The 24,743-nt window shown below is 39.3% G+C and overlaps 1 protein-coding gene across 1 annotated transcript in view; it reads left to right on the forward strand.

Moving 5' to 3' along the window:
* rspo4 (R-spondin 4) overlaps nucleotides 1-24,743 on the forward strand; it is an 82,176-nt gene that overhangs the window by 27,772 nt on the left and 29,661 nt on the right. The window contains exons 2-4 of the mRNA XM_055222156.1: nucleotides 4,207-4,392; nucleotides 7,530-7,667; nucleotides 14,090-14,287. Coding sequence (XP_055078131.1) covers nucleotides 4,207-4,392; nucleotides 7,530-7,667; nucleotides 14,090-14,287 — 522 coding nt within the window. The remainder of the gene's footprint in view (nucleotides 1-4,206; nucleotides 4,393-7,529; nucleotides 7,668-14,089; nucleotides 14,288-24,743) is intronic.

Raw genomic sequence — 24,743 nt, forward strand, 5'->3', positions numbered from 1 at the left:
ATGAGCAGCGAGGCGTCTTCATTCCTACAACTTTTGTCTAATTGACAGATTTAACCTTGGCTTTTATTTTGGATCAGACCTGAGGGATTACACAGTCTATGTGCAAGGTGCTTTTGGATTCTGTTTCCCTCTCTGATCTGACTGCGTTCACAAATCAAATTAATTGCTCCATAATGTCACTGGACCAACACCTGATCAGAATTGATTTTGAATTAGCAACAGCCCAAATGACCTGAACTATCAAGGCAATATATCATGATTTGAATGAAAGTGTACTGTGAATGCATCCTATATTTTGTCTTTAGTCAAGAAGGTTTGGACAAAAAAATACCCTGTCAATGTTATAATTTCGCCCTTGAACATGCACCATGACAGAGAATCAAGTGTCTGGAATAGTATCATTCACTTTTTCCCATGATTCTTATCAAACAATGTGCATGTTTGTATGAAAATAAGTGACCCTGTGTCCGAAGCTTCTCTATTAGTTTTTAACCAATAAACCCAGGTTTGTCAGTGTCAGTTTGTTTTCTCAATTGAATACACTGCATACTAGAAATTAAAAAAAACATTAATCTCAACCAGAACAAATGAATACATATACTAAGAAAAACTGTGTACTCTATCTGCAGATTTAGGCACTGAATTCAGGTTCAGTTGTGATTGCAGTAGCTTTTTTTTAAACAATAAGAGAGCAGGCAACATACACTTCCTTTAAACAACATGTAGCAAGAAGAAGGCAGGCAAAAATTAACTAATAATTTAACTACAGAGCCCACTGCTCCTGACAGGTTGCCCTTGCAGCATTGAAGGATGGGTCAAATGCAGACAACAAATTTCCCTACAGGAACCATTCAATGCACATTTAGCCTACAGAAAATGTACAAATGACTATAATTCTTGTAGAACACAGGTTGTGTAAAATGTTAAACCTCTCTACAGTTTTATCTGTCCAGGAGATATTCAACTCTGACATATTTCTCATTTCAAGCCCATTTCACGCTGTTGCAGTGTCATACATCTGCTCATGTCTGATGTGGACCCCTGTACACTCTTTATGTTGCCTCTCTTATCCCTTCATGTGAATCCAGTTTGTGGGGTGGAAGTCTCTGTGTGTTAGTGCTAACCCCAGCAGTGCCTGTTCCACCTGGTCCTTGTTAAGACGCCAGTGCGATCCCATGCTAAGGTCAGAGGTCGCCGTTTTACGCTACCTAAACCTGCCGCTGCTCTCCCAGTCCCTTAAGCCTGCAGATCGATAGCACATGTGCGTTTGCAGACAATGGAGCCAGACCTCAAAGCGCTGTATAATGGGCCAGTGGATTATTTAGGGGAAATTTGCTCACTATAGGCAACCACGAAGGGCATGCTTATATACCTGCGAGTATATATATCCATGGGACTCGGCAATGAAATGAAATGAGTTGGCAACTGTAGCTAATAAAAAAGCCCAAAGCTCTAAAGACGTCCAGGTTGGACTAAGACCCCCAATATTATTAAAAGAGCACAAATATAAATCAACAATGTGGTAACACTTTCATATAGCACAGCAATAGCCTATTAATAGCATGGTAAAATTATGAAAATCACACACTTAAAGTGTATGTACAAGACATATTAATTCCTTACCATGGCACCTTATTTTCCTCCTGTCTTACGTACTACTTGTGCTGTAAAGTTGTTCCAATACCAATTTTAAAATCCCAATCCAATACCTGTTACTTGGTCTCAGGGAAGCCATTGTTACCGAGTACCTGTCCATTACCACCGTGTGTGGATAAAAACAACAGGCCTGTAAAAAGAGATCATCCTCAGAGCACATGGGTAATTATGTAGAATAAATAAAGTTCTGGTTCCACTCAAAAAGGATAATTGAGGGCATTAAATAGGTAACACAAATCTATTTTCTGTCATCATTAGTGTCCTGCAGAGACTCCACTGTCTGTCCTTAAGCTGCTCTGTCAAGTGGTAGCATTAGCCTCAAGCAGTAAGTAGCTTGCCTGGCAAATCCAGAATGATATATCTATTTCTGTTTCATACAAAGTGAGTCCCCACATCCTCCTTTGCATCTCAAACATGACCAAACATGATGTGCAGTCAGATTTGTTTTTTTCTCAGTGACCCATCTGAAATTAGGGAGTGCATTGGTCACCAATAATTTACGAACAAAATTACAGGTTTGTCACCTCTGATTAACAGAGTTTTGGGCTTTACTCATTGATTTGGCAATGGTTTTCAGTCCACTGTGATATTTACCTTCATCATTAATCAGAATAACACAATGTGGTGTTGAATAAGTGAATTGGTTTGAGCACTTTCCTGTAGCACTTTAGCTGACACCAGTAGCCAACAGGTAACGGAACAACTCTACTGTAAAAGGGATCAATGAACCAAGGAGAGGAAGAGGTTTATGGTTATGCTGCTGCATAACCATAAACCATGCAAGGGTGTGGAGGAGGTTGCTGTAGCCCAGAGAAACTGCACTATGAAGGAATGTGTAAGAATTAAAAATAAGCCAGTTTATCGCTCTCTTTGGTATTTGAATTATTTTGTATGAATTGTTAGCAAGTTGTGTGTGAACCTCTTGGCTGCCCCCTGTGCAGCTTACATATCTATAGTGAATATGTCATCACTGAACCACAGGCCTGTGCAAGTTCACATTTGGACAGACAGCTTTTGGATGGGGTTTTGGGACGACCTCCGATTGGCCTCTTTATCCCATAATCCTTTGCATGCAGGCCTGTGGTTGAAGTGCTAGAGATGTCAGTCAAGGTGGTATCATGGGAGCATCACGTATGTTTAAAGTATTGAGAGCAGACCATCACTATTTGGGACCAATAAATAGACCATAGTCACGTTGATAGTACGCAATATGTCCATATGTGTGTGAGCAGCAGCAGTAGCTTAGTCACACACCTGTGGAAGTATACTTCACCTGTATGTACGTGAATTATACTGCCAAGACAGAGGATAGCATGGTGCCCACTCTCTCTCCACTTCACAGAAAGAAGGTCCCTGGTTCGACTCCCAGGCCTTTCTGCGTGGAGTGTGCAGGTTTCTCCCCATGTCTGTGTGGGTTTCCTCCTGGCACTCTGGTGCCCTCCATCAGGTATGCAGAATAGGAAAAATCCTCCAGCTCAGAAAAGTACCAAGTGCCACAGTAGAATAAGTTGATGATGAAAACCTAAGTATGAGGATGAAACCACCTAGACACAAGGAGAAGATACAAATTTCACACGGGAAGGTCTATCCATTGATTCGTAACATACAAGTACTGGCAAAAGTACTGAAATAAATACCACCAAATCTTCTCTGGGACCATTTTAGCATGTCTTTCATATTTTTATGTCGTGTTCAGTGCATTTCAGGATACAAAGTAATCCTGCCACATGCAGCAAACAAAGAAAAGAGAAATCTGTTTCAAAGCTGTGCACTTGTGCAAAAATGTATGTATGTGAATTCTAGTGATATGCCAAAAGGTTTTTAAGAGCTTACAGTGAGATAGAGCTGCGAGTAACAGTTTATACCACTGACTACCTTCCATCTAGCCATAACAAAAGATCAATTATAACAGGCTCTTAGTGCTGCCCAGAGGTAAACTCACAGAAGCAAGGCTGCACACACACACACACACACACACACACACACACACGCACGCACATGCACACGCACGCACACACGTGTACACACACACACAATATTCAGACTGGCAAGGTGGGTCCTTTAATCACTGAGCCACTGCTGCCCCATCAGGAACAAATGTTTGTGAGATTATCTTGTGTTTGATAGATGACGTTGTATTGCTGACATGATTACTTTATCCTTCTGGATGGTGAGTTTTTATGTGAAAATCTGCCTCTTGTTTCTGATGTTGTGCAGCTTATTTGATTTCATTTCATTTGAGGCTTAAGACTTAGGAATGAGTTTGACGTGATGGTGATGTGAGTGGGATCACAACATTTCACCTCAAAGACTTGTTTGGGTCGTAATCAACAGCAAAGAGTGTCCTTAAGCAAAACACTTCCATCTCTAAATGTTTATATGACAGATTGGTGATAGTCTACCACATGTGAATGATGCACAGAATGGGGCACTTGCTTAAATCGCTGATCAAATATTATTAGTTGAAGTACTTGATAATACTTATGTAGTGATATTTGCATTGCTGAGTTTTATTATGTAAACTTAGGTCTGTCACTATGTGTCTTACAGCTCAGAGGGACACAGATGACTGCCGCAGCTGTCTGGAGTGTTCCCGTGACAACGGCTGTGTGCGTTGCCCCGAGCGACTCTTCCTGTTTCTGCAGAGGGATGGGATGTCTCAGCACGGGACATGTCTGCTCACCTGTCCTGCAGGACACTATGAACAGAAGGGCAAGGATATGAACCGATGCTTGAGTAAGTTTTCAAGGCAAACAGACCGACAGTATGGAGATGGTAAGGACTGATCAATTGGGTAGCAGCTAGCAGGGACCTGTGTTCACACCACACCAAAAATCTGATTATTATCTGATTTCTGGAACTTTAAGATCATTAAAATGACATGCAAATTGCAAAATCTGACACGAGTAATCAGAGGGACCATGATCAAAAAGAAAGTGGATGATTTTGCTGTTTACATTTCATTGTAAAAATCTAATCCCTCTAAAAGTCTCTATAATCAGATTTTGAGTCTGCCAGAAATACAGTATCCCAACCAAAAATCAAATGTTGTTTATAAGTCCTTGCAAATTACAGTCATGCCTGTGTGACTGAAGTTCATCTTTGTCATTATTGGTGATTTTCAGATTCTGGAACGTGATTATGTGTGGCATGAGGCAGTTTTATATTGATCATATGATATTATTTTCATCGTAACTATATCAGGTTCAGCGTGTGCTTATATTTGGAAATTTCTATAAAATATCTATATAATGCATGAACCAAATCAAAACATCGAGCTGTCTTATTAGCATGCATTCCTCATAGGTTAAGGCGCATAGCTATAAAATCCACGGCTGGGGAGATTCACCTTGTTAATTCTGTTAACTCACGCCGCTAATGAAAGAAAAACATCCTTTCCAGTACATAGCTGGGCCTGTGCATTAAAGGCTTTATTTGAAGGAGAGATGCCAAGGAGACCGCAGAAAATCTCTCCAACCACAAACCACAAGTGTAAACTGCAAAATAGCCCACCGCCGACAGCCTCTCTGCACGCCATAAGCGTTCACAAAAACAATATTGAGTTATGAAAAATGCCTCCCGAATTCACAGTGGACTCGTACGATCGGATCGCAAACCAAATGCAGTTAAGGTTTCATTAAATGGACTCAAAGTATTTGGAATTGCCTTGTTTGGTACTGAGAGGGGTGCCAGATTGTTCCGGATGGATGTGGTTTACACTTTGTTTGGAGTGAGTCTACAAAACAGTGTGTGAAAGGCAGAGGTCTATTGAATCACAGAAGACAGTGCATAAATAAGGTGGAGGGGATGGGGTAAAAAAAAAACAAATAATAACTGACATTTTTTACTCAAGAGTAACCTGCTTAAAGGACACACTTTTTTGAGCAAAGCATACCTGGAGTTGTATTTTGCTTCATTCTGGTTTCAGTAATCCGCCATAAAAGGTCCTCTGGCTCGTGGTATGAAATTTCCCAGAATTGTTGCATCACAGGCAGTTTTTAAGTTCATAATTCATCGCCAGACTTGTTCAAACATTTCTGCCTTCAAATTGTGTTCTCATTACAACTACATGCACAACTGCATATTAACGGCATGGTTATATAATGTGTGGGCGTGTTGGTTATTAGCTAATTAATTTTTTTCCCACATGGTCATTCTCTCTGCTGCCAATAGATGACAAACTGTACCAGATCAATTCAACGTATTTTTGTAAACCCCAAAATCACAAAAACAGCAGTTACCTCTTAGGGCTCAGTATGATAAATGATTTAACCAACAGAAAATCAACTGTGAAACAGGCATTGATCAATAACAAACAAGCAAATTAATCAACAGAAGACAAGCCAATGGATAACTGTCCCTGAACATCTCCGGTCCTTAAACCCTCCTTCTCAGCAAGGAAAAAAAAAAAGAAAAAGAGAAAACTCAAGGCCTCGAGGTCACCACAGGGAAGGAGAGATCCACTCCCATGGACGGGCAGGCTGCAGGACTAATGTAGACAGAGTTCAAGTCTGGAGGCTTATCTACGGTAGAGTAGGGATCATCCTAGCCATGTATTGGGTCATTCAGTCAGGTGAAGGAAGGGAGGATCTGCGTCCACGGAACAGGTTCAGGGCATAGGAGGCATACCTTGGGTCCAGCCATCACTGGGCAGTCAGTGGCCAGTCATCTGAAGCAGTTGCAGGAGACAGGGAACAACATGTGGATAGCAATGAACGAACTCCAGGTGAACTGAAAAGTGAATGTTGTTGACTGGGTAAGTGGGAGGAAACAGAGGATAGTGCTCAGGTTTCCATACTTCCCCCAGAATAGCTGCTGCTAAGGCAGCTTAACTAAAACTGCAGATTTTGTTTCTGCTCCTAACTGGCCTGGCCCTAAGCTAAATCAAAGAGAAACCTTTTAAGCCTGGTCTTAAATGTAAAGACTGTGGGGGCCTCTTTAACATGGGCAGGGAGCTGATTCCATAACACAGGAGCTTGGTAAGTGAAAGCTCTCCCTCCTACTGTGTTTTTAGAGACTCTAGGATACACCAGTAGTGCAGCATTTTGAGAGTGGACGGCTCTGTTTGCATGATATGGTACTATAGCATCTTGCACATACGATGGGGCCATGCCCTTTATAGGTTTATATGTCAGCAGGATAACTTTAAATTTAATTCTAAACTCGACAGGAAACAAGGAGTGAAGGGACTCCAGCACTGGGGTGATGTGCACTCTTCTCTTACTTCCTGTTAAGAGCCTGGCTGCAGCATTTTGAACTAGTTGAGATCTTTGTAGAGTTTTTAGGGTACACAGCTAGTAGGGAATTACAGTAATCTAGCCTTAATGTAACAAATGTATGGTTACGTTTTTCAGCATCACTTTTAGACAAGATTTTCCTGATTTTGGCGATATTATGCAGGTGGAAGAAGGCTGTTCTACAGGGTTGGTTTATATGTGGTGTGAATGAGAGGTCTTGGTTAACTTCCTTATAGTAGAGCTGGAGGCTACACTGACAGTGTGACTAATTGGTCAGATAGACTTTGGGGCCTAGAACAATGACCTCTTCTTTCAGGGTTAAGAAGCAGATAATTAAGTGTCATCCAGGTTTTTGTGTCATACAGGCACTAAGTCTGTCCACTTGATTAGTCTGATCTGGTTTCATTGATAAGTACAGCTGTGTGTCATCAGCATAGCAGTTAATGCCATGTTTTCTGTTGACACACTGTGGCACACTCAGTTCACCTGTTGTAAGTCTTTATGGTCAAATTGTGTTCAAATAAAGTTCAGATTAAAGTCTAATTTGAGTAACAGAGCTGCAGAGGGAGCAGTGCATCTAATTAGCTATTGATTGTGACAGTTTGCTCTCATTCTTGTCCTCTATGTGCTCCTCAGAGTGCCGCTCCCTGGACTGCGAACACTGCTTCAGCCGGGACTTCTGCACCAAATGTAAAGCGGGATTTCAGCTTTACAAAGGGAAGTGTCTTAGCCGCTGTCCACTGGGGACCTTCCCACACCACACCGACTGCCTGGGTGAGTTTACAAGCCTTTTTCACATTCACTACTAGTCAAAGGTTTTAATACATCTTCTCATTCAGTTTTTTCCCTTTAAGTTTAATACTTTCTACATTTTCGATACATCAAACATAAGAAGCCAGATATAAGAATAGGAATGTAGCAAAGAAAAAAAGTTAAATAACTCAACTAAATGTTTATTATATTTCAAATTCATAATTATAAAAGTAGCCACCCTTTGCTTGTTGATAGTGCTGCAAACTTTTGGTCTTCCCTCAATGAGCTTCTTGATAACGTACCGAAAAGGTTTACACTTCACAGCTGGGCCATGTCAGGGTCAAGAAATTACCAAAATGCAAAGCAGTGATCAAAGTAAAGGGTGGCTATTTATAAAAATGTAAAATCTGGAATAGGTTTTAAGTTATCTTGAGTTTATTTTTGTTTACGACAATGGAAATAAAAAACGACCAAACCTTGAACTGGTATCATACATGCCATTCCTCCAGTGAAAACAAAAGGGTCAAGTGATTCAGTAGGGTAAAGCTAATTTAAAAAAGACATATATATATATATATATATATATATATATATATATATATATATATATATATATATATATATATATATATATATATATATATATATAATATAAAATAAAAAACGACCAAACCTTGAACTGGTATCATACATGCCATTCCTCCAGTGAAAACAAAAGGGTCAAGTGATTCAGTAGGGTAAAGCTAATTTAAAAAAGACATATATATATATATATATATATATATATATATATATATATATATATATATATATATATATATATATATATATATATATATATATATATATATATATATATATATGTACTTTATGTTGGAATTCCCTATAACAGACACAAATGCTTGGTTTAAATTTGTTAAAGGTGCACTGTGTCATTTTTGTGTCATTTTTCTTGATGATATTGCTTTCTCTGAAATGTCCTAGCCTGGTGACGGTGGGAGTGAGCCATGCTGGAACACGCTGAGCAATGGCTGAACAAAGTTACTTAGCTGTAGTGGTGGCAATTTGATGGAAACTGTGTAGAAAACAAACAGGAGCTGCATGGTGCTAATTAGTTGTTCTTCTACATTCTGTCTCCAGTCCAGTAGGTTCTGAAACATAGACTGTATATATAAATGGACACAGCTAACATGCTAGCAGCCACGTTTCAGACAGAAAGTGCTCATAGTCATGCTTCCAGCTCCATCAACTCTGGCTACAATTCACTTTATACTGAAAAATTGCTACCCATCTCTATGTAACTGCTGCTGTGAGCCTCGTCATTTTGATCTTAAAATGTTTTATTTCACTATTGTGTCCATAACTCAAGATGTGAACATTAACAACAGACCAATCATGATATGACAAATGTCCGTCTTATCACAGCTGCTAATGTGTAGCACGTCTCTCGTATACAGAAGACATCTCCTCTTGAAAATTCTCGTTAGCATTCAGAACAAAATATGTAACTTCTTTTACCTATGATAAACAAGTTCTTAAATTGCTGTTTCTCAGTCCTCTGTGTTGTTTTATTTTCCATTTTTACTTGTAACCCGCTGTAGTTTTAACATGAACAGTCTATGTGATTCTCTGATTGGTTAATTCACCTGTCAATTACTCCCAACTCAAAGACAGGGACTGGGAAGACAGGATGCGAGTCCAGACCCACACGTCTTTGTAAAATTTTGGCAAAGTGTGTGATTGTGGCTGGCCACAGCTAGCTTAGCTAGCTTTATGAGCAGATAATTTAAAAAGTCTTTTTCTATGTTTTGAGGACAGTGTCATCAGATGTAGATTTCTAACGCTACCAAAATTTGACTTGCTCATAAACTCTTGAGTCGTCTTTGGCATATAGTCTCATTGTATCTGTTGTGACCAGAATGTGTTCTGACGGCTGTTTGAAGTTTTGGAATATGTGCGGTGGACTGCAGCTGATCCCAGGGCCTCTGGATAAAATTGTTTTTATCTCACAGTAGTTCTTGGGGAGTTCCATATTTATTCTCATATCAACTTGCAGTAATCTGACTCTGACAGGGGGTTGTAAAACTACAGTTTGTTTCAGAAAAGACTGTAATGCTCCAGATAAATCCATCTGCAGTTGTAAAAAATGGGGGAATTCTGGCTGGATTTTGGTTAAGTTTGAACAGACCACAACAGATGCCTTACAGGAATGAATTAGCATATGTTTTAAAATGGAATAAGTTTAAACAGAAACTTCTGATTCTTGAGGATATTCAGTGAAAAAGTAGACCTCAATGGATTGGCCAAAGACAACTCTCTACATAAGTCTGACCTGTAACTTAGCCTGGTAGTGTCACTTACTCATCTCCATGGAGATGGATAATAATGCATTGAATTTATATAGTGCCTTTCAAGACTCTCAGAACTCTTTACAATGCTTTATTTATCCACTCCACACTCAGTTGTGGTAAGGTACTATTGTAGCCACAGCTGCCCTGGGGCAGACAGCCCGGAAATGAGGCTGCCAATCTGCTCCGACCACCACCACTCACCACACACAGACTGTATAAAGAAGTGGGGTAAGGCAGTGTGATGTTTGGCTCCAGTCAAATGAAGCTCATCAAGGCCAGCACTTATGGGGCAAATTTGGAAGTCAAGTTCCATATTTGGAATTCCAACAGTGAGTATCATTGCAACCAAAGGGCCAATCCGGAGTGAGGCTGTTGAAGCTTAACACCCCTTCCTACTCATAACGGTGGTTTAGCAGGAAGCGGGCACTTAGCAATGCTGTCAGTCAAACATGTTGCTAAAGCTAGCGGGAGCGACCTCAGGGAAAAAAAGTGCCTGTTTGTTTGTTATTAATGTTCATATCTTGATTTATGAACACAATAATGAAATAAAAATCAGGATCATTTAGCGGAAAGTGAATTGGAGTCAGAGTGGATGGAGCCGGAAGCGCAGGCCATGATCACTTCCTAATTGGAACAGGGTGACTAGCGGGTTAGGTATGTCCATTTATATATACAGTCTATACTCACACATCACTTTCACACTTGGCAAAGTGGGTGCAGTGTGTTGACTATGGACAAAACCATTTGCGCCCCACTATGACACCTGCCATTACCAGAGGTCTCCCATCTAAGTATTAACCAAGCAAAATGTATCTTTTCTGGTGGAGGGACCATCAGCTGTTTATTTACATAGAGATTTTATTGCTTCTCCTGAACTGTTTCACAGTATGCCATTAAAGTAATCTATCACCATGGAGAAGTAAGGGAGGTTTAATGACATAATACAGAACATTTCAGGCAAAGCAATAACATATCCATACAAGCTTGTTTCCAGTCCCTACATCCACATATAATGTACTTTTTAAGGGAGCAATATAACATGGTTAAAAGCTCTTCAAAAGATCTGGAGTTTTGTTTGTCTTCATTCATTTTGTTTCATTAAAGGGCCCATATTATACTATTTTCTGATCTATGTTTTAATGTTGTTTCCTCATCAAAAACATACGCGGAGTTGTGTTTTGTGTCATTCACACATTTAACACAGAAATCTTGCACATTTAGGCTGAGGACTCAAACAGAAAACACTGTGTTCCACCTTGTGATGTCATGTCGTAATACAGGTGTTTTTAAACTCCATACACCTTCACAAGAATCATTTGGATGATTTCAGCCCTGGGATTGCCTCTCTATTGAACTAAAGGTAAAAGGTAGCTGTTAACTTGAAGACTACAGCTTCATGACACTTCATCACAAGGTGGAACGGAGCATTTTAGGCTTTGGAGATGTAGACCGACCAATAATAAAAGGTTATTCAAATATGTGTAAATCAAACACAACTGCAGGTATGTTTTTGATGAGGTAACAACATCCCAACATGGTTTAAAGTTCACAAAAATATGTTTAAAAAGGGATTTAAATCTACAAGATATATATATATATGTCCACTTTAACCTACTTGTAAAACGTTTAGTGCTCTTTGGTGTAGTACTGCTACTGCTACTAGTACTATCAACATTAGTAAATCTGTTAAACCATAGTTAAGCCAAGTCAGTCAGTAAGTTTTCATGCATGCATTGGTACTATATGAAGTACAGATGGGTTACACATGCCCACCGATACATATATTGAAGTATTTATCTTTATTTCTGCCCTTGTACGTTAAGTAAGTGAGATATATTGTGCACCCCTCTGCCATCCACCTGCAACATCTGGGGCTACTGGACTATTCTCAGCCAGCCCCGCACATCTGGATCTGATGGAAGACGCTTCGAAGTTTTCAAGTCTGTACACCTCAAGCAAGCCCCGATTCAAAACCAGTCTTCTTAATCCCCTGATCTGACAATGATAATGATAATTACTGAAGGAAATGCCGGGTCTCCTGTTTTGTTTTACCATTAGGGGGACACAGTGGAAAGAACTTCAATTAACAGGTGACATCATGCAAAGAAAGATATAGCATCAGATCTGTAAATATGGACCTTATTTGAACCCTAGCGATAAGGCGTGGCTAAGTTAAGACTAAATATATACTTAAAAGAAGCGAAAATCTGCCCGCCAGCTGTGGCAGAGGATTCGGTGGATCAGAGGGAGTTGGGCGGCGACAAAAAATGTATTGAGGCAAACGGGAACCTCAGATGTGATTAAAGCTTGATTTAAAGGCGCTATATCCAATTTTCTCCTCATGTGTTTGGGTAAAGCGTGTCCTGCCGCAGTACAGATATATTGTATAAGCAACTCTTGAGGTCATTTTAGTGTTGGGTAATCAGGAAGTACATGTTAGCTTGCTAGTTGTTGCTGGCATCACCATCACAAAACATCAGCAAAACTTCTCTGTGCTCTCTGAAAGTTGTGAAAAAATGCTGATAAACTCATCAAGGTGAATAATTAGGATGCTCGGAATGCAGAAGGTAAGTGAGGAATAACTTTGGACCACTGCAAACTGTTTAAAATGAAGTAGTTCTGTTTTTCACGTGAGAGAGATTAAAAATCAGGTACAGTGCCTTTAATAGTAATGCATTTACTCACATTGTCCACTCCAGGAACAAGAAGTGCTTCCAGCATAATCGCAACTTTTCCTGTGTTTTGCTTGTTGGTGTTTTATCCAAAGTGCAGACTCTAATATAATTCATTTAACAAGACAATAAATGCAAAATTGTTGCACTGAAGTCCTCAAGTTTACTATGTGTGAGAGTACAAATGTATGTGTTTTTGGTGTTACTGCTCCTCCGCGAGTTGGGAAGACTCCAAACTACTGAATTTCTGTTCTTGTCTGTCACTGCCCCTCGCATGTGTGGGTGGCTGGTGGTTGCATGGGTCATGTTGCTATAGTATAGGATGCACATGGCCAACGTAGGTGACACTTGGTGCCCTGTCTCGTATGAATACTGGGATAAAAGTGTTAGGAACAGCTTTATGTGTTCACAATTCAATGAAGTACAAGTCAGTGAAAACAAGCTAACTAAACATAATCATTGACTAAGAGGCTTTCACACTACACCATCTGGTGCGCTTAAAGGCAAACTTGAGTTTAGAACACCCACAGTTCGTTAGGGCTGGTGTGAGACCATGTACTGTGTGATGTGAACACTAACTGGCCTCGATACAGTTTTTCATCCAAACAACCTTCTTAAGTTACTTAATATAATCAGACAAAAATATATCACTGCTTCTGGGACTGATCACAAAAACAAGAGTTTACAGGCTAATCAGTGTACATGGGCTTGTAAAGTAAAGCGCTGAGGCTAATCCTCACAACATTTACATGGATTTACTCTAGTCTAATGAGGTAGTAGCCATGTCTTACCTTGATCCACGTCCCATACAGCGATAATAAAGTTGGCATACCTCTGTGGTTTTTTCGCCCACTCATGTTGTGCAGCATCCCCTAAAGTCAAATTTCTTCTTCTCCTCCTCATTGTTAGCGCCCTCAATGGCCCAGTGTGGAGCATATGTCCAACATATTTCACAAAATCCAAATCAGAAATTCACAACATCACAAAAATTTGATGCAACTCAGCTTTTAATGATACGGATCTGTTAGAGACTTTCCTGTGGCCAAAAACATGGTTTCTAGTTTGTTGTTGTTTCCTGCACATGCACTTCTGTCTATTTGCGATGCAGTGCCAGCTTCAGCTTGAGCTGAAGTGTGATGAGAATGTAATCTGCACCATTGACACTGCAACAATGATTTAACTTCTAGTCCTTAATCACTTCAGTTCTTGGACTAACAGGTCTGAAAACGCCACATGTGACACATAGCTCTGTTTTATCAGCAAATGCACCTGTGTACTTTATTCTAAGTGATCATTGTGGGGTGTTAGCTGTAAAAGCTTATATTTCTACCGTATGTCAAAATGATACATGTAAATGACTCAAAGTTATTATAAAAAGTCTGGATAAAGTATACATTTTGAATGTTTTTTAACTTGACAGACCACTGCCTCCTGGCTTCCCTGGGCGAATGGAGTGAGTGGAGCATGTGCCAGAGGGATGGGGCAACATGTGGCTACAGGTGGGGCAAACAGAGCAGGACCAGGGGCACGTCCGACAACCACACCACCTCCTTCTGCCCCCTACAGGCCGAGACACAGAGGTGCAAGTTGAAGAAGAGATGCACACCACCCAAGAAAGGTAAGACTCCTCAAAAAACATCTCCAACAAACACATATTTTAGAGCTTTATTCTGTTCATCCAGTTTAAAGCTTTTTTGTCTAGTACTGTATAGTCTATTAATACTATGCTTATTAAATGCAACGTTATGCTCTGTTATGCTAATATTGCTACAGCCATATTAAGGATGTAACTTTCTAACTGTAACTATATAACTTTAATGGTGAAGGGTCCAGCACTTGCTTGTCTCCCTGGAGATGTTATTGCTTTGCCTGAAACTTTCCACGCTATTACGCTGACACCACAAACTTGACACCATTAGGAAATGTTGCAGGTCAGATCTATTGCCTGACCAGCCAGTCCCCTCTACAGACTCCAGAAGGCTCAAGAGAAAGGCTCTGGAATCGGACCATAGAGCGTGACAAGCCTCCGTCAGAAATCTGTACTGTTCCTTTCTTTCATTCTTTCTTTTTCACCTCTAAAACTCCATGTTTTTACTAGAATGGGCCAAGCCTCTCACGCCCTCTGGAACTGGGGAGACAGGATATGGATCCAGAGTCCCTCGTCTTTGTGTTGTTAAAACATGTGGTTCTGGCTGGTCAGGTAATCAGATCAGTAAGAATATAGGTTTATATAAAGTTTAATGCCATACTGTGGGACAAGGAACAATCAAGTGGCTGACCCCAACAAAAAAGTGATAGAATATGTTCATTATATCCATATTTTATATATATATATATATATATATATATATATTTTTTTTTTTTTTTTCTTTTTTTTTTTTTAATTTATTTTGTTTACCATTTTTTTATATTTTTATTACCAGGGGTGCAAAGTAACTAATTTACATACAACAATACATTTTTTTTTTTTAGTACATTTTTGGGGGGTTATTGTACTTTTTTGAATAGATGTGTAAACCCAGACTTGCACTTATACTAATTGAGTATAATTCTAGCCATTTAATTGTAATTAGTTACATTTAAAATCACATGAGTACTGAGAACTGTACAAGTCCCAATCATCTCGATCCACGTCTGTCTCAGTTGTATCTCCTCCTTTCTAAACTGACAAACACATAACAGCTCTGCCTCACCGGCACTGACTGGCCAGAGCTCAGGGAAAATGGATTGTTGTCTAAAATTATTAACTGTTTAAGCTATATAAAATACTAATATAGGTCTAAAAATCAGTTAAAAAGTAACTAGTAATCAGTACTCTTTGTAGTATTTTTCTTGTCTACTTTTTACTTAAATACAATTTTGGAAGCAGCCCTTGTACTTCTAATTGAGTACATTTTCATTCTGACTGCTGGGGAAAACTGGAATGCTACATAAACCACTAGAACATTTTTCTATCCACCAAAAGTGTAAACTGATTTTTAAAGATTTATGTCCCATTTTTTATCTAATCTACAGTGGCCCCAAGCAAACCTGTGTGTGTTTCTAATGAGGCTCTGTCTGACATAACCGATCACTGAGTTTATTTGCTCGCTTCTGTTACCGTGCCAACATCTGTGCCGCTTCGGCTCTGGGCTGATACAGGGGCCAGATTTATAATGCCAAGTGGCAGAAATTGTACCCCATAAAAGAATTCCAACATGTGCTACTTCCAATTAACACTTGTAAGGCCCACCTTGACGGGTTTGGTTGTTCAGAAGCTGTGGATTATAAAAGATAAAACATTTCATGCATATTTTAAAAGTTTTTTTAAAAATATATAATTCTGGAAAACTTTGCATTGTATTACACATTTCGTAACTTAAAGCAGATCTATTCTGTAAAATAAACTTTTTAGAGCTTTTAACGATGTTATAGTTGTTTCCCCTTCTCATTTACCCGCTAAAAGTTGTATTTACCGTGATTGATACATGTTTTTACTCTCCTGTAGTCAAGACCTCATTGCTCCGATCTGCCCTCGTTTTCACCACCACCAGTATACGTCCACTGCCTTGTACTTCATCCATTCATCCATATACACATAGGAATTCACAGCATCCCAAAGTAACTTTTATACAAATGGATAAATCTCAGCTCGTCGCTAGTGTGAACTCTAGCTATCCATAGGAGGGGGTGACAACTTCATGGTCCCATTGGGCACCACAGTTTTGTAACGCGGACGTCAGTGGACTTGTTTCTTTTATTAAGTCATTTTAGATCAAAATTGCAATTTAAAATGTCCAAATCATTTTTCCACAGGTCTTATAGGTTATAACTACATAGCAAACACAATTTGTCTTCTTTAAAGCTTTAATAAGTTCTCCAACTGGTCCAATAGTGATGGAGCTTTTTGTTTACTTGTAAATTTATAAGCAGTTTGAATACAGATTTCATTCTTGTGGTCGGGCGCCTGTGCCTGCTGTGTAAATTTGGACATATGAATTGCTTTGGAAAAAAAATCAAAACATCAACTTTCCAAAGCATGTGCCAGCTGTTTTACAATCAATTTTGAGCCAAAGCTAACCATATTTGTGCAAGTAATGGGATGCATGTCGGCATTTACAATCACTTACTGAGACGTTTGACAAACTTTGGTGCATAGACCAGAGCTGGGTAGTATTCAGTTACATTTACTCAGTTACATTTACTTGTAGATGTCATGGCGCTTGGCCTGGGCCTCGTCACACCCAGCACTCCCCTGTTGTTTGCTTAACCATGTGTTTCATTAACATATATAAAAATGCTGCTGTTGGTCCCGTGCCCTAAGTGTCGAAATTCAGTGCTTCCCCTGAGTTGGCTGCGAATCCTTGTCCACTGGTTGGTGCATCTCTCTTCTGTGCCACCAAACCACAGCCTCTACCTGACAGTGCTGCCTGTAATAAAAGGGCTGCACCCCTCGGTGCAGCTGGGCCATATACAGTCGCTTGGTGTGTCGCATTGCTAGTACTCAATGTTAAACTTGCATGTATCTGTGTTTAGAGATGCTAGTGGATCTGGAGAAGACACCTACAGGATTGGATCTATGTTTTGTGGATGCTTTTGTCCAGTTGACTGTATGAAGCCAGGATGCACTGTTTGATCAACTTTAGTACAGAGAGGGTCTTAAAAAGTCAGTGTTTAAATTTACTTTTTAACTGCTCTGGTATCTAGACTAGTTGGATTCGGGTTGTATTATTTCGCACGGGACTTCTTCTTGACAGCAAATATGTTCTATGTGGACTACAGAGCCATTTTAAAGCCTCCCAGAGAATCGGTGCAGTGCTGACATCTTGGTGCACATGAACAGTCAACATTTTACACAAATCAACCTACTTTATATAATAGTTACTCTACAAACCTTTTCTCAAATTCTCCACTGACATGAATGGGATTCCTTCTTTACTACTTTAGAGGTGGACACTCCATCCCGTCTGAAGGGAGAAGGCACAGTTCATTAGACCTAGCCAACAACCAGAAACTCTAAACAATAAGGGTGTTAGTTTCAGTGGTTAACTCCTCCCTCCTGCCGTCTTTTGTTGTAATATGGTGAGTTCTAGGGTCAAAGAATTCAATTCAATTCAATTTATTTTTGTAACGCCCAAAGTCACAACAACAGTTGTCTCGAAGGAATGAATGAAACAAACTGCCCCAAAGTGTGAAACTTTCCTCTGAAATGAAAAACCTTTCATTGAATGTTAAGAAATTATTATCAGCAGTGTCAGCATTAAGAATGGTAATTGGTATGATATAGTTTTAGTGAGATTTTAATGTAAATATTATTGTACAATAATTGGTCATTTGTAGTGTGTGAGTGTGTATAGATTATATTGCTTGCATTTTATATTGTATTTCTCACCTGCTCAGGGACTACAGATGGAAACTAGCTTCAGATATAATCTGGTGTAAAGCATCTTTAATGTTTTTGCACATTGTCACTGTCAAATAAACTAATAAAGAAAGAAAGAAGGAAAGAAAGAAAGGGTCTAGTCAAGATCAACATTTGTAAATTTACCTTTTAGATATTTCATGGGAAAGTACTATGTAAACAATAGGAAAAACTGCCTCTTGCCTAGAATGTGTATGACATCATCTCATTGTAGACTCCCGCAATACATTTGCTTGGATCTGTTTGACGGACAGTCGCTTTAACAATGCAGTGGTGTCCAAACATAGACCCAGAGGTAGTTTCATGGTGCTGAGAGCAGAGATTGGAAACAGGATTGAGAACAGAACTGGAGATGGTCCCTTTGATAAGTGCGTCCTGCCTCGACCCTCTCATCCAGCATGACTTAAAAAGGACTGCGTGTTCTCAAAATGGCTTCCTCTCTTTCTGATAACATCTCAAATCATCTCACTTCAGCTGCTCCTGACACTGCTATGTGCTTCAGCAGACATACCAGGCCCAGTGGAATAATGTGACAATGTAATGGTGTTCATGTGGGCTGAAGTAATAGAGGCATCAGTGTGAAGTTCTAGTGAATGTTTTGACACTGTGAGACATCTGTATTGGCTTGTCTCTTGAAAGCCTTATCTGTCAGTCATGCCCTCTGAGGAGAGAGAGACATACAAGTGTTATAGGCCTCTCTCCTCTATGACCCTAATGAAATGAATGTACTTAAACATGTGATACTCTGTCTGCATGATTTTTTACAATCAAATCCAACATGCAATTTGAATGGCCACAAGAATTAATGGGAAGAGACAACTGAAGCTAAGCTAAAAAACTTGTTCAGTGTGTTGTCTGGGATCCAGAAAAGACACCTCTCCAACACTTTACAAAGATGTGATTCTGGTCACCAGGTGTATCTCCCAGAGTTCAGATGGGCCTGATTGACAGCTGGATTAGCCAAGCCACCCATCAAAACAAATATGGCTGCTGACGTGGCAAAAAGAAAAGATTAAAAAAGTCACAGGGGACAGAAAAACATCACAGATTTTTGCAGAAACAGTGAAGCAAAGCACTGAACTAAAGCTCCTTCATTTCACATGTGCCACTGAACCAAATCTGAAGGTACAGTTCTGTTTGAATCGGTTCTGGCGAAGGGTGTGTGAATCAGATTCATATCCCTCAAATTGGACCTAGGTAATTCAATTTGCAGTTAGCTGTTAGAATACTATTTATGAAGTTTGTTGGACATGTAAGCTAATCACAATTGTTAAAGAGGAGATATTATGCAAAATCAACTTTTTGGAGAGTTCTACCATGTTCAGCCCACAAGCTTTCATCCCCCACGGCAATTCTCCATAAATATACAAAACCTGGATGCAAAACAATACACTACAACTTCACAAACTTGATATGATGTGGAGTAGTTAGGGGGATGCACGCTAACAAGCTAGTTGATTATGTTAGAGACAGAGATTCGGTATGCATGGATCCAAAACAAAATATTATATCTTGTCAATGGCGAAACGTGCTCAAAATGGCGCCTGTAAATGGAAAGCTGAAACCCATAAATATTATCCCACTACAGTAATCCTACAATAAAGAGAAAATGCTTTATAATTAGATTCAGACAGTACACAGTGGATTACTCAAATACATGGGGATATACAGACCCTTTAAAATGAATATTGTGAAATGCCTCTTCATTTTATATCCTAAATCAAAACTCTAATTGCAATTACAAGATTACAGAAAAATCGGACTGTTCCAACATGGTTCAGCCGTATTTACTACACCACAAACATCTGTTGTGCGATACTTGGCTAGACGGTTTTACAAGGCTGTTTGTTTAGTTTGCCTGTACTGTTTCTCCTGAAGGGTAAGAGTCTGTGGTGTCATTAATCTTAATCCATTATAATTCTCCACAGCTCTTCTGAAAAAAGCAGGTGTTTCGCAAGGACATTTTCCCAAGTGTGCTGACAGGAACATGGCACAAAGTGTTCCATGTAAAAGCAATAACATCTCCCCAACCAAAACTATAGGTTCAAGCACTACATGTTTGTATAACCCTTAAGATTCCCAGATACAGGCCACAATATATAAAATATAATGGTTAAAACCTATTTGAGAGAGTACTTCACCTAACTCCTTGCAAGATTCAAGTGCTGGTGCTAAGTGGGATTTAAACCTCAGAGCTGCCCCATCAACACACAGAGAGCAACTTTTAATACAAATAAAGCCACAGATTACCTACTATCTTCCGGAGTTTGGTGACATCTGCTCATACCAGTGTCAACTGTGACTGAGGGAAAAATCAGTTAAAGGGTTAAAGTGTTATGAAGTGTTGATATTAATTGCAGTGAAAGATTTTAAAAGGTTTCAGGTTCAACATAGCAAAAGTTACATCTTTATGTAGAAGTGTAGTGTAAGAGACACAGGTGAGTCAAACAGTGAGTTTAGTTTCAGTCATTTTATCTAGCAAATATCATCCCCACCTGAAAAACTAGAGTTTACGCAAAGTTATTCCATGCATAATCAGAACCTTATTCTTATTGTGTTGATGTAATACCTGACTCTCAGTATGGCAGATTAATTGCTACCTGTATTAGCAGTAATAAAATCCTGGCATGATGTTTCCTCTTCCTAAAGACTGCCAAACCACGAGTGAGTAAATCCACACGGCACACCTGGTGTGATTAGCTACGCAGTATATGCTACATACCGTTAGCTCATAGCATACTATTTTTAGCATTAGCACTCAGCATACATTTTTTTACAGTATCCTGGAGTGATGCAGACATGTGTTTGGAGTTAGGCCCAAGACGTATTAAGTTGTTTTTATGGCAGCGCTAATCCATGCTAGCCGTGCTGATTTAGTTTTCTGTCTTTAAAGAAGTGGAACAGCAGTGCAGCTAAATCAGACGGTGATAAATGTACCTGTTATAGAGGGAGCTTATAGCTAATGGTTTATGATGTAAGGCCTGTTGTTCCATTCAGATAGTCAGTGGACCAAAGTATGTCATTAGGGCCATCCTGCTGATGTTGACACCACATAGAAGCATTTACAGGTGAGGTAAAATTGAAAAAATATGTACATATATACACATATATATTTATTTATTTATTTATATATATATATATATATATATATATATATATATATATATATATATATATATATATATATATATATATATATATATATATATATATAACTTATCTAACCGCAAGGCCTGTGCAGATCACTCCTAAATATAAATATATACTGGTATATGTATCGATACCTAAGTGTTGGCATTGTACCGTTGTTTTCAGATGTATCTTTAGGGTTATATTATTTATTTATTTCACTACATGATTTCTTACATCTAGTGACAGTGCTTTGCTCTTTGCAGATTCAAAAACACACACAACAAAAATAATGTATTACCTGCAATATTCCTTATTATGACATTAAATGGGGATAGGCAAGTCTGCGCTCTATAAGTCTCTTGAGTTCGGCTTTAACACCATTCTGCCGAAAACACTCCTGCTAAAACTGTGTGACCTTGGACTCAACAGCTCATTATGCAACTGGATACTGGACTTCCTAACCAACCGCTCTCATTGTGTGAAAGTAGGTAGCACATCTCATCCACGATCTACATCAACACAGGTGCTCCCCAGGGGTGTGCACTAAGCCCACTGCTGTACACCCTCTACACTCATGACCGTTTCTGCCCTCTTCCCCATTAATCATATCATAAAACTCGCAGATGACACAACTGTGCTCCGATTCAGTACAAACAATGAACCCACATACAGCGAGGAGTTTGAACAACTACTAACTAACAAAACCACAGTCTGGCCTTAAACATAAAGAAAACCAAAGAAATGATCGTGGACTTCTGTAAAATTGTATGTTATGCACCGCTGAACATCAAAGCCAGCACAAACCTGTTCCACTAGAGTTCTGGTTGGAGGTACAGGTCACACCAGAATGGCTAACAGCCTCTACCCCCGGGCGATCAGACTCCACAGAGCACTGCCCCGTCTCCCCCTCCTTCCACCTAGGTCTGTCAATAACCATCCACTCTGCACACCTGCCATAAACCGTGAACTGCAACAAGCAAACTACACTTTATACTGCTGTATGTACCTCTGCCTTTCTTGTCATGTTGTGTTACATACTTCAAGTAACTCAATAGTGAATATGTTTATTTGCGCTTTATGAATTGCACTATAATACTCTAAATGTAATTTCATTGATACTTGTGACAATAACAATAAATCCTTGAATCCCAATGCAGGTTTATAAAGGTATATTTTATCAATAAAAACACCTAATTGAACACGATATAGGAGACATACGTTTAATGCCATACTGTAGAACATTCATGGCCATGCAATAACATCTCCCTCACCACCACATAAAGTTCCATAGTGCACTCTCAAAAGCAATTTCTGACCAACCAGAGAATTACTGGAATCAAACTCCAATCAATCATATAAATTCCAGTAATGGACATTTATGACAGGAACGGCATAAAAATCTGACAAAACACCTTGCAACTGTTTTGCTTTGGCAACACTCCTTTGTAAAAAAAAAAAAAATGAAATCAGTTTTAAAAGTAAAGTTGTTATCATGCGCTGTCAATAGTAATGGTTTATGAATCTCGTTATGACTCACTTGTGCCTAACCAAGGCCAGCAGTTTACCAATCTCCAGTGTAATATCGCTCACATTAAAATTGGTTTGAAAGACATCATAATCTCTCTCCTTTTTATTCTTTTCCAATCCACCTCATAACCATAAACAATTTCTACTAAAAAACCTCAGTTGTGATGATTGGAACCACATTTCTCTTGTTGCCTCCCTGTTATGGCTTCCCAATGTGCTAGCTAGCGTTGTCTCATGGTCGCGTATATTGAAGAGGTCAGGACTGTGCTGTCAGGGTTCCCTAATGTGTTTTGACTCGTTTTTGGACGGCTAGCAGTAGCGTGCAAGCCCCGGTGGTTCTGTATTTGATTTTTAAAGCCGTTAAATTTTTAAATCTGACAAGCAGCCATATTTTTTCCTCTAGAGACATCACTTGAATAAATTAAAGTTGTTCATCTTTTCTTTCCATGTGATGTTTGGGGAGAGCAGCGAGCCACCTGGCAGTTCTTGGGTTGTGACGAAATGGTGAAGCACATCATTCATCGGAGAAAAGTTGAGATGAGACTGGACTATAATGGGAGTATAATGGGGGATTTAGTCTCAATAGGGGATCTGCATTGGTGCTTTGGGTCACAGGGGACATGAGAAGTGGATGTAAGACAGATGCATGGAGAGCGTTGGACAGTGGTTCAGATGGAAGAGCATAGTGTGTTAAATGGACGGGGTCTTCTATGGGTCAAAGTCTGGGATTAAAATCAAATATGTCATGCAGTTTGGGAGAGGTTTGCCATATCTTTAAGAAAGAAAAGAAATTAGCCAAGGTGGTCTTCATTGATGGGCTATTCCTTTACATATAAAAATTTAACGCATTTACATTTTAGTAGCATGCCTGGAGTTATGTTTTGTTTCATTCACACATGTCTGAATAATCCTGTATTATTAGTCTGTCTACATCATAGACTGTATAAAGAAGTAGACTAAGTGAATGCGATGTCAACCAAAGCGTTCGGCTCCAGTCAAATGAAGCTCATCGACGCTAGCAGTTATAAGGGTGAATTTAGAGCCAAGTTGCAAGTTAGGAATTTCAACCGCAAGTATCATAGCAACCAAAGAGCCAATCTGGAGTGAGGATGTTGGTTAGGTAAGGTGAGGTAACGCCCCTTCCCTCCCGCCCGCACCACTGGTTTAGCAGGGAGTGGGCACATAGCAATGCTGTCAATCAAACCTGTTGCTAACACTAACAGGAGCCACCTTGGGGAAAGAAGAATAAATGTTCAGTGTTGGCGACAGTTTTCCAATGTAAAGTGAATTGGAGCCAGAGTTATTGGAGCTGGAAGTGTGCCCATGATCACTTTCAATTTAGAACGCGGCAGCTAGCAGGTTAGCTATGTCCATTTATATATAAAGTCTACAGTCTACATGTCCCAAGCTCAAAATGCTCCATTCCACCTTGTAATGTCATGTAGTAGTAGTTAACAGCTCCTTTTACCTTTAGTTCAGTAGAGATGGGCAATTTTATGGCTGAAATGATCCAAAGGATTCTAATGAAAGTGCACTTCCTGTATTACCACATTACATCACAAGGTAAAACAGAGTGAGAATTCAGCCTAAATTTGCAGGGTTTGTGTGTTAAACATGTGTGAACGAAACAAAACACAACTCCAGGTCTGTTTATTATAGTATAGATAATAAAATACGGTAATATGGGCCCTTTAAATGAAAATCTTTTTCTTTTATTGGAAACAAATCTTGCCTTTCTCTTATTAATATCAAGGAAATGTTTAAGGTGTGAATGATCGACTACACACATCAACAGAATTTGGGAGAGTGGGAATCAGTTCAGCAGTTTTGAAACAGATGTTAATTCACCCATTTCTATTTTTAAGTAATTTTCGATCAGCATTAAAAAGAAGAAAATGTTAAAGATACATGTAACTTGAGGTGGGATGTCACCTGCATGATTCAATGGAAATAGAAAGTTAAAACCATACTTTGGAACATTCTTCATGGAGATAGATACATTTTAAGCCATATT

Source organism: Periophthalmus magnuspinnatus, chromosome 5, assembly GCF_009829125.3.
Source record: "Periophthalmus magnuspinnatus isolate fPerMag1 chromosome 5, fPerMag1.2.pri, whole genome shotgun sequence".
NCBI classification, from domain to species: domain Eukaryota; kingdom Metazoa; phylum Chordata; class Actinopteri; order Gobiiformes; family Gobiidae; genus Periophthalmus; species Periophthalmus magnuspinnatus.